At 36.0% G+C, this 21023-nt stretch overlaps 1 protein-coding gene across 4 annotated transcripts in view; it reads right to left on the minus strand.

The window, feature by feature from the left end:
• Positions 1-1436: 1436 nt before the first annotated feature.
• Positions 1437-21023, minus strand: part of SMAD4 (SMAD family member 4) — a 57400-nt gene continuing 37813 nt past the window's right edge. For 3 of the 4 annotated variants that reach the window (XM_082416612.1, XM_082416610.1, XM_082416611.1), the window contains 4 exons: positions 19117-19300; positions 17921-18089; positions 9464-9602; positions 1437-7964 (listed from right to left, as the gene is read on the minus strand). In XM_082416612.1, coding sequence (XP_082272738.1) covers positions 7753-7964; positions 9464-9602; positions 17921-18089; positions 19117-19300 — 704 coding nt within the window. In that variant the 3' untranslated portion in view covers positions 1437-7752. Of the gene's footprint in view, positions 7965-8809; positions 8923-9463; positions 9603-17920; positions 18090-19116; positions 19301-21023 lie in introns of all 4 variants that reach the window. The other variant, XR_014251630.1, reaches the window with a different exon arrangement.

Consider the following 21023-nt stretch of genomic DNA (forward strand, 5'->3'; position numbering starts at 1 on the left):
TTAATACAGTCTACCAATATCTGTCTTTTAATTAGTATATTTAAACCATTTACATTTAATGTAATCATTAATATGTTAGATAATAAGTCTATTTTTAAAAACATTTTCTTTTTGTTCTGTTTTTTTGCTTGTTTTTTTCTCCCCCCTGCCTAATTGTGAGTTACCTGAAAATGTTTTAGAATTCCATTTTGATTTATCTATAGTATTTCTGAGTTTATCTCTTTGGTTAGCTTTTTCATAGTTTTAAATATTTACTCTGTATACATTTAGAATCACCTTAGGCAGTGTTGCAATTTTTGCTTCAACTAGCAAACATAATTTAGAAAACTCAAGATGAGATTTATGTATTAACACATATTTTTGCTTACCATATATATGTATTGTTTTGCTTACCATATGTTTAATTTCTTCTTGATATTACCTTTCTTCTTTTATCATTTCCCTTCTGTTTAGAGAAACTCCTTTAACCATTCTTTTAGGGTAGGTCTGCTGGTGACAAATTCCCTGAACCCATCCTGTCCATCTGTCTGGCCCAAAAGGACTACATCAAAATAAAGAAGTGGATGCCATCCCCAAAGTAGGGCCAGAACTAAAAGAATTGTTCTTTTAGAACAGAAAGGGCTGAGGGTAAAGGGCACTACAATTTATCACAGTGAGAAGACAGGGTGAGAAGGGTTTGAAGAGGAGTTGGGACTTTTCAGGTTGTCATTTGTGGGAGCTGTGATAAGGCAGGAGACAGAATAAAGCACAAAGAATCAAGGGTCAAAAGCAGAGGGCAGAGAGAGATGAAGAATACATAAAACTGCCCTTACACCTGAAGAGTTTCACAAAGGAATGTTTTTTGTGTTTTGTTTTTTTCCCCTCAACAGAATGCCAATCGACAACCCTCTTCAAGTTCAGCTTAAAATACTGTAAATTTTAGGTCAGGCGAGAACGAGTCTCTCGGCCTGATAAATGTCTCTGGAACTCACATCAGCAAGACCAGAAAGAAAATACTGGTTTGGTCGTGCGTTTTTTTTTTTTTTACAAGCCATTGCCAAAGAATCACCTTACCTGACCACCCCCTGCCCCACACTGACCCTTCATTTCATAAAGGAGGCAGCTAGGGGGGAATAGCTTTCTTTATCCTTAGATGGGCAATGATAGGGTTGGTCTCCAATTTCCAATTTCTGTCTCTCCTTTAAGCATCTTCGTTCTCATAATTCCCTAGTACCTACCTCTTCAACCACCATCATTCCACTCTCTCCTTTTAGAAATGAGGAAGAATGGGGACTGTTCTCCCATGGTCATATTTGAAATGCTGTAGTTCCCGTTTCAATGGTCACAAAGCAATGAAGGAAAATGTCCTCAAGTCTGGGAACTCACTACGTGATTAGAAATTCTTTCTAGATCTAAAACATCCACAGGCTTTAAGAAAAAGAATGAGCACATAATGATTTAATTGGCTTTCTCTTTTAATCAAAAACATACTTTGTTACAGAGTTCTCAGGAAAGGTTCAACTATTTTTTAGCCACAGACTTCAACCAGGCAAAAGTATACAGAAAGCCACAAAGGAACTACCAGAGCCTTAACTGACCAGTTTTCCCAAAAGCAGAAGCTAAATGTGGCTCTTCTCTGAGTTTTGGCATAGCTGCATTCCTCTGACTTCAGAGGAGGAGACAGAGTTGGGAAATACTATCACCAAATCTGTTCCCAACCCCCAGTCACCTCCTCCAAATGGTTCTGCAGCTCACCAGGTTTCCATCATCCAGGAGCTTTCACACTTTTCCCTTAAATCACATGTCCAAGGCATTGGCCAGAACCCATACTTGGAAGTAGTTTGCTGACTCCATGTTTGGCTTTTCAACCAATCCAAGCCCATGAGTCCTTCTATCAATGACAAGCAGCCACAGCAACAGCAGCTGGTTTCATTCCTTCCTTTCCAGCTACCACAGAGCTGGCCTCTACCAGGACTCCCCAATCCCCTACCCTTGACCCCACCCCCAAGGAAGGTTCTCAAGGTCCTTGAAAAAGACAAGTCCATTAATTATACTCATCCAAGGATAGGCTGGAAGAGAACTCTGATAGGAATGCTCCAGCCAAAAGTCTTCTAATCAAAATGGACCTAAAAAGAGCCAAAAATAAAGTGAAAAATCATCCACTGGTATTGATTTCTTGAGTCATATAAACCATTTTAATTGACACAGTTCAAGGGAATTTCCCTGTTTTGAGAACAGAAGAGTTAAGAAACCAAAGACCCAAAGCAATGACCTCTAATAACCACTAGGCATTTACAATAAGTTTTCAATCCATTTTAGTTTAAAAAAAAAAATTACCAGCACACAGTACTTAAGAGGATGGTGTCACACACATACCAACCCAAAAGGTAGAATATCATGACTCCAAAAAAAGCCTTAATACACCTTGAATAGAGATGATGGGAAAATAAAATGAAGGCTTTTCTCCATTTTTTTTTTTTTTAAGTATTTATTGCAGCCCCCAAGGCGGTGCTAGGCCTTTGGTTGAATTTAAGTTTTAAGGACATATTATGTAACTTCTTGTCCACAGAACAGTAATAAAATATCAAGCCTAGTCTCATTTGAATAATGTGGAAATAAGTAAAAAGCCCCCTCAGACAGCAGACCAAAGGTAAGGAAGAAATCAAAAACTGCTGCAAGGTAGACAAGGTCACTTAAACTTCAGAGCTGGAAGAACTCATCTAGTCCAACTCCCTCATTTTACAGATGAGGCAACTGAGGCCCAAAGAAGGTAAATGACTTGCCCAAGGTCATACATCAAATTAGTGGCAGAGCACAAACTAGAGAGTGCAACTGTCTGGCCCCAGCCCAGAGCCACTACTAGTTTCAGGTTGAACAAGAACACTAGTTCTGAGACCTATTGAGAAAGCATCTGAAATAAACTGAAAATTATCCACACCAATAGAGAGAAATGATTGTCTTCACTGGAGTTTTCTCCTTAGTTCTTCCTATTTAAAAAAAAAAAAAAAAAGATGATGATGAAAGGAAAAGAAAAAAAGGTTCATTCACTCATTCAAGTCTGATGTTAAAATCCCTGAAAACATCAGCAATCACTTTAGCTACTCCTTGGGGCAGGATATCAGACCCTCAATTCTCATAAAGGCACCTAAAGGTCAAAAATATCTGTAGAGGAGGAAGGCCAGAAGATAGGACTCAAAAAGGGGACACCAAAACAAAACAAAAATGACCCCCTCATTTTCCAAGGTTTTTGTTCTTTTGCTTTTTTTGCTGGTGTCCTCTAGGCAATGGTATTGCCTCTGGCTATTGATGCTAACTTAGTAACCAACACTTGTAACCCCCGTTTTCGTTTGAGCAGCATTCAAGTGGAAGCAACAAAACCTTTCAAAGGGGAAAATTATGAATATGACTCATTTCTCTCTATCTCAACTACCTGAAACTCAGCACGAATCAGGAAGCACACTAAGCAGTCAAACTGATATCAAACGCCAAAGCACCGAAGTTCTTTTCAATACTTTACAGGACACTTCCTCGGCTCCTGTCCCAGTTTGCCCTGGTGTTTTAAAGAAAGTTCTAATAAGTATGGTTATCTGGCTTCCTTGCCCAGTCGGGAAAATGAATCAGAAAGGGAAGAAGGAACTAAGGGGAGGTATATTAGTAACACACAGGAAGTGGTTGCCATCATTAAAGGGGCGGGGGGAGTATAACAAAACCAAACATTCCAAACCATAGGAGTCTGCGACCATTTAGTGCAGGTACAACAGTCCCGCATGTCTTAGCAGCCTCTGAAGTCTACAAGACAGGAGGCACAAAAGAAACACTGTATCTAGTATGTTCTCTAATATACATATAACTCCACCCAAAAAAATGGCCAAAGTAAAAAAAGTTTTACTGCTTAAATAAGGCAAGTTTGGATTATGCAGAAAATTCCATTCCACAGTGATACCAGATAAATAAGATAAACAACCTAGCAACACTGGGACAAGTGCTTACAGACAAGGCTGGGCCTGAGGGTGCTATGAATAAGGCCACTAACTTTTTACATCCTTCCTGATATATCTTCGGAGAAAAGAAATTATCTAGTTGTGAGGAAAAAATAGAAAGGTTGCACACAAGATTCTCATATCCCATCTTCAATACTCTTGCAAAGGAGGACTTAGCTGATTATTTACAGATAGCTATCCGCAACAATGGGTTCTGCCTTTAGGAAGGAAAAAAAAAAAAAAAGCATTTCTTCTATCTGCTAGTCTTAGCCAAACCCCATCCACAAAAGAGTTGTTAACTGACTTTACAGGTAATTGCTTTCATACACTCATTTACCCCAGTAACCTAAAATTCACCATTTTCCCATTTCCCAATCTGCTATTATTAAATGCCAGTAAAATGACTCAATGATGGAGGGAGCAACCTATAGAAATTATCAACAAAAAGGATTCTGCCTTACTGAGAATAAAACTTCTTCTTCCAAAAGGCTCTCAAAGAGGTTCTGAACTAATCTGATTTTGCATAATAGCTAGTAACTACTAACTAGTTACCACCAAACCAGGAATCGAAATACTTCACCATATATTCTTTAACCTCCACATATACCTAAGGAGCACCATGGAACATGTAAAATTTCCCTTCTTCAGATGGGCATGGTCAAAAAGGCAACTGCAATAAACTTTTAAAATAAGATATTTATCATCTGGAAGACAGGACATTTTATTTTGCCTTCAATGTTCTATTACAAATACCCCCTCCTCTCTACACTACACCCTTCCACACGAAAGTGGATTTTTAACTTTGAAATACAACACAGCTCATATGTGTTCAGTTTATTAGGGTATTCTGAGTATGGTTATCCCTAAGCCAGGTCACTCAACCTGTAAACCTACAATGCTTACAGGAGGAATGGGACAGGCAACCTATTTGCCTGTTAGGTCAATACAAACGAGCCATGCTTCTAGAAAAGCAAGGTTATATGGCAGTGATTTATCATCATTATCTTTGTATACCAGGGGTAGTATACTATAAAAAATGATAGACTATATCCCACAAAAGAATCTACTCCCTGGAAAATAAAGGCAACACCATTTTGGATTTAAGGATTTCCCTTTGATAATGCACTGAAAGGCACTAGACAAAAGTGGAATGGGCCTCATACTGGATTGATTATGTAAAGGTACAAACCTGGTTCATCTCTCTCTCAGCTTCCACTGAAATTCAATATTCTGAGAGTCTCTGAGATATGAACTAGCTAGAGAAAACCCACCCAGAACGATATACTCAGAGCAATCAGATTCCAAGAACTGTGGACACTATTCTACTCTTAAAATAGCCATAAAATCTTAAACACTGCGATTCTTTTAGTCTTACTCATCAAAGATGACTACCACTAAGAAACGTAAATACTGTTCAACAACTAAGCCCTCAGAAATAACTGATTATAATATACTAGATGTTTTCTCAAAAGCATGTGACTGAACCTAGGCACAAGTATAAAGCAATTAATAACTAGAAGTACTTCTATGTACTTGTCGTATTTTTATGGCTCTTTGCAAAAAGAAACCAAAGTGGGTGGCTTGCCCTGAAAGACAGACTACTTAGCAAGTATCTTCCACAATACTTTCCCTAGATGATTACACATGTAAACCTTCTTTAAAGTAGAATAGGAGGCAATGGATTATATCATAGCATGCTTATGGTTCTAATCAAATAACCTCAATTTTTAAAATCTGTTATTCTAAAACTCTCTCCTCTTGCTCCTATTCTTCATTCACAATAAAATAGACCTAAGTCAAAAATTTCTAGAGAATGAAGATACCTTTTAAAAAATCTGCCAATAAAACGTAAAATCACCAAACTTTACAGATTAAGATTAGGTCTTTAACAGAAGTATCTGTAAGTACTCCAGAGTATAAATGAGTTGGTAGAAATGTTATTTTAAAAAACAAAATACAAGTAGCTTGGATCAAGATATGTTTAAATCACAGCAATAAGCAAACTCAGTGGTTTCTAGGATGGTCTTAATAAGAAGAGCTAAGCAAAGAAGTAGAAGATTTGTTGATTTAAGTTGATATAAGGATGACTATCATGCATTAAGTGTTTCTCATGTCTCAAACTTGTAACACACCTGAAATAATCTTATTACACTTAGAAAGGCCCTCCATGAAGAAAGCAAAAACATCTGAAAGATAATCCTTGATTTATTTCACACTATTTATCCTGTAGACAACCTATTTATCTTATAGACAATCAGGCCTAGTTTTGCTACAGTAAAATAAAAGTTAAAAAAAATAACCAACCCTACACTTGATACGTAATGTCCATAGGGAAGTCCTGGTAGAGTGGGAGAAAAAAACCAAAGCTGCCCAATAGTACTGGCTGTTGCCTGTCATTTAGTAGGTGTCTCGCCACTAAGGTTGGACTCAAAAGTGCAAAAGAAAAAAAACTTAAAAATCAAACCTAGAATTCAACTTTGCATGTTGAGATTCAGTTTTATTTATGCTACTAGCTAAGTAAAAAGCATACATATTGTATCTGTGGTACAGTCAATACATTTGCAACTTTTCTACTTAAATTCTCTATACAAAGTCACTGCCAATTGATATGATCATTGATGGCAAAGGGCTTAGAATAACCAAAAGGTATAAAAAAGTTTGCAGTCTTGCCCCAAGATACAAAAACTGAATTTTAAACAATGTCATAACATACATGATTTAAACAGTATACGAAAAAAAAGTCACACATCAAATCAAGTACAAAAATATCCAAACTACCTATTATGAACGGTAATGTTTCCATTATTCTGCACAGTATTTAACACAGAATTTAGCAGTTTCCAAAATAGTCATTATTTAGTTTAAGCACTGCCACCTTTGCAGAACGGTAAGATATTAGATGGAGTGACACTGCTTTTAGTGTTTTTAAAAATACAAAAACTTTCCCTATGTTAATGAAGGAAAGAAATTCCTCCTCTAGGCTTCTTAGTAACCAACCCTGTGCCTAGAAATATAGAATACATCTACTGTTTAACAGGGCTAAAGTAGATTTCGTGATAAATAGTTATCCAACAAAGATAACAAATGTAATTTTAAATGATATTCCTTTGGTAATTTTAAGGAATTCTCAATATACAGAGATTAGTGTTTTGCCTTGGCAAAAGAAAAACTGAAGTCGCAAGACAATCTGAATTGAAATCATCTTCACTAGTTTAACTTGAAAAAAACATTTTGCATAAAAGGTTATAATACATTACTATCTTCTTTTTTAAACACAGAGTAAAGCTGCTCTTGGTAAAATTAACTCACCCACACGGCACAATATTTTGGAGTAAAGTGTGCTCAACGATAACAACTCACGCACAAGATAACATATAGGTGAATTAACTTTGAGAACTTCTCTGCCTTTAAAATCAGCAATATTGAATTTATTCTGTAGAATAACACACATATTAATGTTCTGCATATAAAAGGCTCTAAAACATTTTAAAGGGCTAAATTTTCCAGCATTGGAATGATTCCTTCATACATAACTGGTGAAGATTTAATAAGAATGTGTTTTTCCTGATCTTCAAGCTCTGAGCCATGCCTGAAAAGTTCTAAATAGGAAAAAAAAATTGTTTTAATCCAGTTTCTGTCTGCTAGGAGCAAGGCAGCAAACACATTTTTCAACCCCTTATGAAAAGATAAAGCAGAACAAAAGTGAAATATATCTTCAGATTATAAACAGGATTGCATTTTATAGTCCAACATCCTGATAATGTTAAGGGCCCCAACATTAAGTTAAAAGACCTCAGTCTAAAGGCTGTGGGTCAGCAATAGGCATGGTGTGAAGTACTTCATCTAGGAGCTGGAGGGCCCGGTGTAAGTGAATCTCAATCCAGCAAGGTGTTTCCTTGATGCTCTGTCTTGGGTAATCAGGCCCCCAGCCTTTCACAAAACTCATCCTGAGTATGCATAAACGACGAAGGTCATCAACACCGATTCCAGCAGCAGCTGACAAACCTAACAGAAAAGATTTGGATGACGTCAGAGGGACAGCTGATCTCTTCCCATCCTCCCTAAATCTTACATTAATAAGGTGACCAGCTTTCTTTACTTCATTCTCCCCAGCATATAACTTCTCTGTCAAGGTGCCAAAAAGTAAGTGTAGATCTATACTTTATCAACAGGGACTGAAAACTTTTGGTTAAGACCATCTACATTCCACATGGGTCTTTCCAGCTACCATCAATTATGAATTACCACAATCCACCAACACCCCACCTGTTTTTCTCTTTAGAAGCAGAGGTGAAGGAATAAAAAACAACTTGTTTTTAAGAGGTAGTGCATGCCTACAGGTTGGTTCTAAGAACCTTACTGTCTGTCTAAACAGTCTAGTTCAGAGTAAGACATGACTAATAATGAGACAGTTAACAGTCCTGGTTCCACTAAGACTTCTTGGATGACCCAGATGATGTCTGTCTCTCAGTTTCACAATGTAACAGAGATAATATGTAATTACTCAACAGGGGGCAGTAGATGAGAATGAAAAATTTAATAATAGTTCTGGATTCTTTAGTAAAAGTATGTTTGTAACATCAAAACTAGCAAATTAATGGTTTAGATGCCCAAATCTTTTAAAAAATAAAATTTTCTAAATGAGTATGCCTTATCTACCTCTAAATTGTAAACTCCTGAACATAAGTCACAACGTAGACTCTGCATCTAATTTTCCAGTCAGAACATACAGTCATATAGTCAATCTGCATTCATCAATATTACAATGAAACTAATGGGAGGAATTTGTATGTACTGTAGAGAAACCTGCAGGGCCACTGCAGTTTTCTTAGCCAGTGTGATTTGCTTACCACACTGAAGAGGTTAAGAACAGGGGTTGAATGAATCACTAGTTATGCCTTCAGACGTGGAAGATGGGTGCCACGTGTTTCCATCATAAAAGTCTATAGTCAGGAGTTTAACTCTGCAGTAAAAAATTCCCCATCAGTGTGAAACCTGGCACACAGTTCAATTTTACCCTAAAATTAAAAAAAAGTCTACAAGTTACCAAAATACCACCCTCACTTAGTTTTCTCTCCATGCTTAGCATACTTAAGAAAAAACTGGAGAGGTGCCTAACTCTGAAACTGAAATATGCTTTCCTTCTAGAATAAAGCAAAGCATGTCGGTGATCTCAACCCACCCTGGCTGGTGAGGCAAGAATTAAAAGCATCAGCAAAAAAAAGGGGAGACTGATCAATATAATATAATAACCCCCTTTCTCTTTTATCCCATAGTCCCTTTTTTGATACAAAAAGAATGAACACAGGGTCCTAGACAAAGGGCAACTATTACAGAAGAACAGTTCTCTCTTTTTTTTTTTTGTTTACAAATTCAAAAATGTTATCCCAGTAAAAAGAACTTTAATTTCTATTATTGTTTAAAGTAACTAATCAACTGAGTCAATCGAGATAAAACGCCAACTATAACACTTAAAAAAAAAAAAAATTCAAAAGTATACTTACTGATAGCTGGGGCTATTCCACCTACTGATCCGGGGCCAGGGATGTTTCCTGCCACGGCTGCTGCCTGGGCAGCTGCTGCAGCTTGTGCAGTAGCTGCCTGTTGTTGCATCTGACGATGACACTGACGCAAATCAAAGACCTTAAAAAAAAGTATAAGTCTCATGCCATGAGTCCAGCAGAAAATATTCATACATCAAAAACCAATGCACAATTTATTTAAAACTCATAGCTTGATTTAGCTCTCAGAATTAAAGAATTCAAAATTTTAATTTTTTATGTATATGTAGTTCTTAGGAAAGGTGGCTTGAAGCTCACCAAGAGGCACATTTCACTATGAGGACAGCTTTGGCTGCCACAGCTCTCTGTATCCTTTATCTAGAGTTCAGTGTGGGGCAGCCATTATTGTCCTTGTGAAAAACCACACCACTGTGTAAAATGAACAGTTAAGAAATCATCCCTCCCTTTCATAACCAAATTGCTGAGAGTTTTCTTTAGGATGAATCGATGGCCTAGGTCAATATGGCCAACTTCTTTTCTTTATCATTCTATTTGGAGGAGTGAATAAAAGGCACCGTCACTATATAAGAAAACAACTACATTTCTCAGAGATGCATACTTTAATCCATAGGAGCAAAATAACATGATATTTAGGACTTGTTTTAAAATACTTTAGAAACAGAGGAAAAAGAATAGATCAAGTAAATGTAAAATCTTAACAACTACTGAATCTCAGTGATAGATACATGGGATTTCATTAACTAGTTTCTCATTACTTTCTGTTTGCTCGTGATTAAAAAAAAAAATGCTTAGCTTTGAATCCTATCACTGATACCTGCTACCTACATGTGTTAAATTTCTTAACCTCTCCGAGGCCTCAATTTTCTTATCTATAAAATGGGAATGCTAAGTGTACATGCCTTTTTATAAGGTTGTTATAAACTTAGCATAGTATACAGTAAGCTGTCAATAAATGTTACTTATTATATTTTATTTTATTTTTGGCCTCTCACGTAGCCATTGACCTTTCAGGATAAGTTAAGGAGTTCATAAGTAATTTCAATGTTCTTTATCAGCCATGCCAAGGGCTGGCATTTTTTAAAGCACTGGAAGATTACACAAGCAGAGTGATCATCTTAGAAGTTGTAGGAAAGGAAGACAAGGACAGAGTAGAAGCAAGACTGTTCAATGCACTCTTTTTATATCATTTTAATTTCTGAACCATGTGACTATATTCCTTTGTCAGGAGTAAATTACATTAAAAAAAACATCCTTCTAGTATGCACAAAACCCAAATATAAGCAAGCATAATTATCCTTGACAATAAAAGAAATCAAAGAATGCATAACATAGTACTTTATCAGATAAACAACAGGTTTGGAGCCCAAACCATTAGTTTTCAGATGCCTGAAAAAATTCTGACTGTCTTTAGCCATGGTATTTACATGAAACATAAGAGCATACAACAACAATAAACAAGAGAACCCTCTCCAAATAGCAAACCACATTCCTATTTACTTATTTCTCTACTCAATGCCAATCTTCCAGCATCAATGACGGAAAAACTTAGACTATCCCATTCTCTGAAGAGACAGAAATTTGTCACATATAGATGTATTTATTACCTGACCAAACTATCAGTCCTAAAAGGCTTCAGAACAGAAAGCATGACAAAGTCAGGTCTGGAAATCAGAAATCCCGCAATGCCCAGAACAAAAACCACTGTTTTTTCAAGATTCCCAAGAGTCCATTAGATTCTGAAATTTTCCACTGGGCTCTCTGACCTCTTAGAAGGCATCACTCAGCACAGTACAAAGTGGGACTCAAATATTTGAAACGCCAAATAGCTCTACAAGCACTTTCTTTTTTTTAAAGAAAGAAACTAACAAACCTTAGTTTTTAGAGCAGTTTTAGGCTCACGATAGAACTGAGTAAAAAGTAAAGCGAGCTCTGCCTCCTACTCAAGCACAGCCTCCCCCACCGTCAATGCCCCGCACCACAGTGGTGCCCCTGCTACATCGATGAACCTACCCTGACACACCGTCATCACCCCAAATCATAGGCTACATTAGGGTTCAATCTTGGTTTTATAATTCTATGGGTTTAGACAAATGTATAACAACACGTAGCCAACGTTGTAGTGCCATACAGAGTATTTTCACTGCCCTAAAAATACTCTGCGCACTGCCTATGAGTTTTTCCCTCCTCTCTATCCCTGGAAACCACTCATCTTCTTACCGTCTCCATAGTTTTACCTTTTCCTGAATGTCACAGAGTTGGAGTCATACAACATGTATGTAGCCTTTTCAGATTGGCTTCTTTCACTTAGTAATATGCATTTTAGGTTCCTCCATGTCTTTTCATGACTTAATAGCTCATTTCTTTTTAGTGCTGAATAACATTCCACTCTGTGGATGTACCACAGTTTATTTATCCATTCACCTACTGAAGGACATGTTGGTTGCTTCTAAGTTTTTGGCAGCTGTGAATAAAGCTGCTATAAACATCCGTGTGTAGGTTTTCGTGTGGACATATGTTTTCAAATCATTTGGGTAGATATTAAGGAGTGTGACTGATGGATCATATGGTTAGAATACATGTAGCTATGTAAGAAACTACCAAACTGTCTTCCAAAGCAGCTGTACCATTTTGCATTTCCACCAGTAATGAATGAGAGTTCCTGTTGCTCCACATCCTGGCCAGCATTTGGTTTTGTCAGTGTTTTGGATTTTAGCCATTCTACTAGTATGTAGTGGTATCTCACTGTTGTTTTAATTCACAATTCCCTAATGACATATGAACTTGAACATCTATTCATATGCTTACTTGCTATCAATGTATCCTCTTCACTGAAGCATCTATTCAGGTCTTTTGCCCACTTTTTAATCAGGCTGTTTTCTTACTGTTGAGTTTTAAGTGTTTTCTATATTTTCGATAACAGTCCTTTATCAGATGTGTCTTTTGCAAATATATTCTCCCAGTCTGTGGCTAATCATCTCTTTCTCTTGACACTGTCCTTCGTAGAGCAGACATTTTTAATTTTAATGAAGTCCAGCCTATCAACTGTTTCTTTCATGGATCCTGCCTTTGATGTTGTATCTAAAAAGTCATTGCCATACCCAAGGTCATCTCCTATGTTATCCTCTAAGAGTTTTATTTTTTACATTTAGGTCTTTACAACCACTTAAAAAAATTTTTTTTTAACCATCATTAACCTAGTATGGCCTGGGAGGAGGGAATACAGCTTAAATTCCCAGGGTTCAAATATGTTCTCAACATATCCCCACCTCCACCATGAGTTATTAAAAATAACCAAGAGATATTCACACATAGGTTCTTTACAATATGTTATAAACAATCATAATTACGATTGTCTTAATCTAAATCTATGCTAACACTAGGAGCACATATTAACCACAAAGATGACAGTTTAAAACTTTTATCTGCAGATGTAGTAAAAATGATTCATTAAGCACCTCAGCAAACCTTCTTTCCACATGGGTTATTTATGTAATTACAGCACCCACACCGAAAGACATAATTATTGGCTATACTGCTAACTAAAACTCAGGCTGCCTCCTCACTGTATACTCTATCTGTCTATACCATAATAGGTTTCATCTGTTATACTGGATAGTAAAATTAAGGCTTTCATTGAAATGCAACCATCTTCCTTTCAAAATCTGACTGAGTTGTTGATAAAAACAATTTGAAGTAACCAAAGGTTTTAAATATTCTTTTTGGCTCAGATCCAAAACATATTTCTGATCACGACCCCTGGGCTAATCAACAATTTACCTCTGATTTCATTATTTAAACACATTTCCTGTGGTTACTCTCATATAAGTTTATTACAAACCTATTATTTAACAAAGGTGAGTGTCTTATAAAGATCACTGTCAACATCTTCAGGATATTCTCATTCAACCAGGAGTCAAATTTTGGCATTCTTCTTTATAAGGCTCAATTACAGTACTCTGTTTAAATCAACACCAAAAAATAGTAATCGAGAAAGAGAAACAGATGATTGTGTTCGTGGTATACTGGGCATCTGAATATAAGACTGCTTTAAGGACTTGCTAAGTAATCTGACCTGGAGGTAAGAATCATGATATATAGTAACTGGGAATAAATTTAAGTGGGATCATAATAACCTTCAACCTAGTCCAGCTGTGGTTTAGAAACACAGCCTGCCCCCTGTCCCTAACATATACGTGTTCAAAAACAAACCTGACTCATCATCATAAGAGAAATGCATATCAAAAACCACCACAACGAGATACCACTTCACACCCTCTAGGATGGCTAAAATCAAAAAGACAGATAACAACAAGTATTTGTGAGACTGTAGAGAAATCAGAAACTTCATACACTGCTGCTGTAAATATAAAATGCTACAGCCACTTTGGAAAACGGTTTGGCAGTCCCTTAAAAAGTTACACATAGAGTTACATTATGATCCAGCAATTCCACTCCTTGGTATATGCAAGAGAAATGAAGACATATGTTCGCACAAAAATCTGTACATGAATGTTCATAGCGGTATTATTCATAATATAGCCAAAAAGTAGAAACTCTATGTCCATCAACTGATGTATGGATAAACAAAATGTGGTATATGAAATATTATTCAGCCCTAAAAGGAATGAAGTACAGATATATGCTACATGGATGAAGCTTGAAAACATTACGCTTAGTGAAAGAAGTCACAAAAGCCCACATTATATGATTCCATTTATAAAAATTGTTCAGAGTAGGCAAATCTATACAGAGAAAAAGTAGATTAGTGGTTGTCTAGAGCTGGGGGAAATGGGGTGTTGGGAGGTAACAGCTAAAGGGTACAAGGTTTCTTTCTGGGGTGAAGAAAATGTTCTAAAATTGATTGTGGTGATGGTTGCACAACTCTGTGAATATACTAAAAATCACTGAATTGTACTCTTTTAATGGGTGAATTACATGGTATGTGAATTATCTCAGTATCCCAATAAAGCTCTTTAAAAACCTGAGTGTCTACTGCTTAAGCAACACAAACAAAACAGACCTTACTTTTGAAAGCAAAAGAGCAATGCCACTTAAAGAGAATTCAAACATTTGCTCCATTTAAAGCTTGTAAAATGCCATTTTGTTACATCAGATTTTCATAAATATAAGGTGACTGCTATGTCATAAGAGAAGCAGGAAAAAAAAAATCAACATCTTCGGAGAAAAAAAATACAATTTAGTCCTAGCTTCTTGGTTTATAAAATGAAAGAATGGTTCTTCAAACCTCTGTTTTCCTCATTTTAACTAAAAAGAAAAAAATGTGTTTGTGTGTATGTATGTGTATTGGGGGTAGGGATGGATTGCCCCATGTGGACTCCCCAGTGTAAGGGCACTCCTTCCAAGGGTTCATGTATCTGTACGCAATTCACCCCAGTAACACGATTTCTGGTGAAAATCTACCTGACAACCTAAACTTTAGTTACTGCGGCCCAAAAAATTAGTAAATGAAGAAAAGGCCAATGGTTAGATTTAGGATAAACTTGCATCTCTTTCTGGCTAATAAGAAGACTCTTCTGAAGAACAATATACTTAGTAAACAGAAATAACTATTTTTAAATCTTAGTTAATACAACAAAAATGGGATGTTTTTTACTCCACTAAAATGTATCACAAGATAGTTATTTATTGTTCAAGGCAAAAGTCTGAGATTGCTATAAAAATCTCTCCATGACAGCGGTTTATCAAGTGATGACATGTCTCATACCTAGGTGGCTTTTCAAGGACCATTTGTACCAAAATAGAGATACTACATTATTTGACAATCTTAGAAATTAATTATACAAGATTCCACATTTTTTAAGCTTAAATGTTTTAAATACTACCTCATATCCGTTAAGTTCATAACTACTGTCTGGCACAAAGTATATATTCAACACTGTAGTCCTCTGTCCATTCACTTCTAATTGCACAAGTAATCCAGAGACTTGCAGTCAAGATGAATGCATAGTTATGCATAATCACCTTCCCTCTCTGCTCCAAACATATACAAAGGCTAGAAAAACTATTAAAAATAGATATCTTCCAAGCCAATCATAAAATTCATGTGGAAATCCAAGGGGCTGGCAATAGTCAAAATAATCCTGAAAAATAACAAAGTTGGAGAGCTCACACTCCCCAATTTCAAAACTTCCTACAAAGCTACAGCAATCAAGAAAGGGTAGTACTGTCACAAGGATAGATATATACAGCAACGAAACAGAATTGATGGCCCAGAAAAAAAACCTTTATCATTTAAGGTCAATTGAGTTTTCAACAGGGTGTCAAGATAATTCAGTAAGGGAAAGAACAGTCTTTTGAACAAATGGTTGCTGGAACAACTGGTTCTCATACAAAAGAACGAAGTGGGATCCTTTCCCTACACCATACACAAAAATTCACTCAAAATGGATCATAGACCTAAATGTAAGAGCTAAAAGTATAAAACGCTTAGAAGAAAACATAGGCATAAATCTTCATGACCTTGCCTTAGGCAATGGTTTCTTAGATATGACACCAAAAGCACAAGCAACCGAAGAATAGATGGACTATACCAAATTTTAAAACTTTTGTGCTGCAAATCATTAGCATGAAAAAAGTGAAAGATGAGCCAAAGAACGGAAGAAAATATTTGCAAATCATGTATCTGATAAAGGACTGATACCCAGAATATACAAAGAACGCTTACAAGAATAATAAAAAGACTAAAAGACCCAATTAAAAAATGGGAAAAGATCTGAACAGACATTTCTCCAAAGAAGATACACAAATGGCCAATAAACACACAAAAAGAAGTTCAACATTATTAGCCATTAAGGAAATGCAAATCAAAACCACAAAACCACTTCATATCCACTAGGATGGCTAAAATAAAAAAGGCAGATAATAACAAATGTTGGTGAGAATACAGAGAAACAGAAACCCTCCATATACATTGCTGGTGGGAATGTAAAACAGCACTGCCATTCTGGAACACAGTCTGGCAGTCCCTCAGAAAGTCAGACATAGAGTTATCTTATGATACAGCAACTCCACTCCTAGGCATATATCCAAGAAAATGAAAAAATACATCTACCTAAAAACTTGTACATGACTATTCATAGCAGCATTATTCATAACAGCCAAAAAGTAGAAACAACTCATGTCCATTAACTTATGATGGATAAACAAAATCCACAGTGGAGAGCAAGGACGAAAGACAGAAGGTACTTGGGGTACCAGCACCAAACAGGTGTGGAGGACAGGAATTTGACTTCTCAGAGTGATACGGAAAGAGAAAACAGGCTCTCTGAGGGCTACAACTGGGCACCTGCCCATAAATCAAGTGCTGGTAAAACAGTTTGACAGTTAATTCAGAAATGCAACTAGGAATAAAATTCTTGTCCATGGCATAGGTAAGCATCAGAGAAATCTATGCAACAGGAATTAGGCCCTGAGCATACCTGGGGATTGGAACTCAATTTCCTCAAGGGACAAAAATTCCTCTACCTTCTAAATATAAGAATTGGTCCTGAGATGTGGATCCCAGGGTGCCAGACTAAGGCAAAACTGCCCTACAGGGAGAAGCAATGACAGGGAGGAAAAAAAAAAAAAAATCTCTTGAGACAAACTTGCCAACAAATATTAAATAGATTACAAAGCATACGAGGAAACACAGCACCACTTAAAAATAATAACAAAGCACAAATAAGCAAAATTCCTTGTGGAAAAATTAGAAAACACAAATAAAGATAATTCTATTTGTGTGCTAAGCAATTTCCTAGGACTAAGTGATAAGGTAGAGTTAATTCCACTAACTTACAATAGCTAATCTTAAAGATGCTGAGGATGATGGTGAAAAATCTGAAATTAGAAATATATTTAGGGTATCTAATTACCATCTTCCGCTTTCAAAAACAGTGTATGTTATAAATTAAAATTAGAATAGGTTGAATATGTAATAATTAATGAAAAATACCTCAGGCTTAATTTGCAAAATAATATAGTAAATAAAACTATTTAATGCACAAAATAACCTTAAAAAAAGTGGTACTGAAGAATTTTTCATTTCTCAGTTCTTAATCTGAAAAGCTATACTTTTAGAATTCCCTTCCATAAAATCCTAAAGGTTGGCTAAGATGCAATTTCAGAGTCTGAGTTTTACATATTTTATATCAAAGGAAATTTGGAGGTTTCACTCAGTATTTTCAAGAGCCTGTGTATTACTCTAAAACATTTAACAAATTTGCTAATAAAACAATAGGGCATGAATGCATCCACAAAACTAGATAACCAATCATGTCAATAAAAGTCCCCAGGAAATGTGTTTTATATACAAACATGATTTCTGATTATTTAATACATAAAAAGACATTTTTACACTCCTCCCACCTCCATCTCAATTCTTGAAACAACAAACAGAGCTTCCCAAGTCTAAAATATTTGGGTAAAACTGCAACTAACCTTTATATATGCACTTGGGTAGATCTTATGAACAGCGTCTCCAGGTGCACGCCCAGCTTCTCTGTCTAAGTAGTAGCTCTGTACAAAGACTGCGTGGTCACTAAGGCACCTGACCCAAACATCACCTTCACCTTTACATTCCAACTGCACACCTTTGCCTATGTGCAACCTTAGGAAGAAAAAGTGAATCACATTTCATTTTGATAAGTATTTAAAAATAAATTTTAGTTCAGATTATACAGCATACCCAATACTGAAAAATCTTAAAGAATAAAGGACATTATATAACACCATAACCAAAAGATAGCCACTGTTAACATTTCTGTATGTTTCTTTCTTTTTTTAGTATCCTATTCATGTGTAATAATGATGAACATTCACATAATGCTTATTATGTGTCAGGAACATTCAATATAAATTCTCACTTAACCGTCACAATTCAATTAAAATTAATTTAAAAATTCAGTTAATTACATGAGCCAAATTTTAACTGCTCAACAGCTACATGTGGCTGGAAGTTACTATACTGGACTGCACAGATATAAACCATTTCCTTCATCACAGAAAATTCTATTAGACAGCACTGGCTTAGAGAGTAGATAATTTGCCAAAATCACACAGCTAGTGATAGAGCCAAGATTATGTGCTTATGCACACACACATTTCCTTAAAGAGTTGAGATCACACAGTACCTAAAATTGTGTATGTTTTCCTCTAATATTTCATCTTAAGTATTTACATTTGATTACGTAAACTTTTTATATTTTAATGACTGCATAAAAATGAAAGTTTATTAAAATTTACTTAACCATTTCCCTTTTATTATCAGTCTTCCATTATAAATAACACTTGTGGAAACATGTCTTCATTTTATGTTATTTCCTCTCAATAAATTTGGAGAAATACCATACAATCAGAGGAGATAAAAACTAGTTTTCAAACCGGGTTCCAAAAGGTCTAGTTACTATTCAAAACACAGAAACCTCACTAACTTTTTAAAAAAGACTGTATTTTATCATCTTTTAAATAACAAACATCTACAATTAAAATGAAATGCTTACAAATTCTGAATTTTCAAGACGATCTTTATTCTTTTATCTATATTCGAAAACATAATTTACATTGAAAGATATCTTTGAATAAAAGACAATGTACTATGTTTAATTTTTAAAATTATCTAACTATACAATCAATACCTTGCTCTCTCAATGGCTTCTGTCCTGTGGACATTGGAGAGTTGACCCAAGCAAAAGCGATCTCCTCCAGAAGGGTCTACATAACCATCAACAGTAACAACAGGACAGCTTGAAGGAACCTTAAACGTCTCTCCTACTTGAACATCCATTTCAAAGTAAGCAATGGAACACCAATACTCGGGAGCTATAGGAGATAAATGGGAGAGAAGAGCCAATCATGTGAGAAAGATTTAAGGCTTTCACTTTCACTCCGTATGACAAAGATTTTCTTAAAGGGTGAAGGAAGGGGAGAGTACCCAAATGAATTTATAATGCATTATGAAGCAGGCACTGCCGTGTCTTCTACTTTTCAGCTTAGTATCTAACATTCTTGACACTTAAAAAAAGTCATTTTTAAAATCTGGAATTTGGTTCTTACCTGAAAGTACCCAATCAACAGGGAATTTAAAGACGGGAAATAATTAGAATCATCAATTTTTTTACCATGATGTTTCATCTAACTGCACATAGTATTTTCTATGTAGGATGAACTTTTATTTTTTTTTTAAAGCACACTGATTCTAATACGTATTTCAGAGAAGTGTTCTTGAATAACATCAATCTATGGTATATATTATAGATCCCTAAATGAGAGAGAGGGCATAACCAAGTCAGACATCACAGACTAGAGTCAAGGTTAATTACACTCCAACTAGACAGTTTCTATGAGCAGAAATTTTCAATTGTCTCTTGGATGAAAGGTCATATGTCCCATCTGTATTTTTAGTGAAGTCCATTCATGTTAACTACTACAATTTTTTTAAATCATTTTTTTACACAGCAGGTTCTTATTAGTCATCCATTTTATACACATCAGTGTATACATGTCAATCCCAATCTCCCAGTTCATCACACCACCATCCCCACCCCACTGCCGCTTTCCCCCCTTGGTGTCCATATGTTTGTTCTCTACATCTGTGTCTCAATTTCTGCCCTGCTAACTGGTTCATCTGCACCATTTTTCTAGGTTCCACATATATGCGTTAATATATGATATTTGTTTTTCTCTGTCTCACTTACTTCACTCTGTATGAGAGTCTCTAGATCCATCCACGTTTCTACAAATGACCCAATGCGTTCCTTTTTATGGCTGAGTAATATTCCATTGTATATATGTACCACATCTTCTTTATCCATTCGTCTGTCGATGGGCATTTAGGTTACTTCCATGTCCTGGCTATTGTAAATACTGCTGCAATGAACATTAGGGTGCATGTGTCTTTTTGAATTATGGTTTTCTCTGGGTATATGCCCGGTAGTGGGATTGCTGGGTCATATGGTAATTCTATTTTTAGTTTTTTAAAGAACCTTCATACTGTCCTCCATAGTGGCTGTATCAATTTACATTCCCACCAACAGTGCAAGAGGGTTCCCTTTTCTCCACACCCACTCCAGCATTTGCTGTTTGTAGATTTTCTGATGATGCCCATTCTAACTGGTGTGAGGTGATACCTCATTGTAGTTTTGATTTGCATTTCTCTAATAATTAGTGATGTTGAGCAGCTTTTCATGTGCTTCTTGGCCATCTGTATGTCTTTTTGGGAGAAATGTCTATTTAGGTCTTCTGCCCATTTTTGGATTGGGTTGTTTGTTTCTTTAATATTGAGCTGCATGAGCTGTTTATATATTTTGGAGATTAATCCTTTGTCCGTTGATTCCTTTGCAAATATTTTCTCCCATTCTGAGGGTTGTCTTTTTGTCTTCTTTGTAGTTTCCTTTGCTGTGCAAATGTTTTAAGTTACATTAGGTCCCATTTGTTTATTTCTGTTATTTCCATTACTCTAGGAGGTGGATCAAAAAAGATCTTGCTGTAACGTACGTCAAAGAGTGTTCTTCCTATGTTTTCCTCTAAGAGTTTTATAGTGTCT

The sequence above is a fragment of the Balaenoptera physalus genome (assembly GCF_965194825.1).
Source record: "Balaenoptera physalus genome assembly, chromosome: 12".
Taxonomy (NCBI): Eukaryota; Metazoa; Chordata; class Mammalia; order Artiodactyla; family Balaenopteridae; genus Balaenoptera; species Balaenoptera physalus.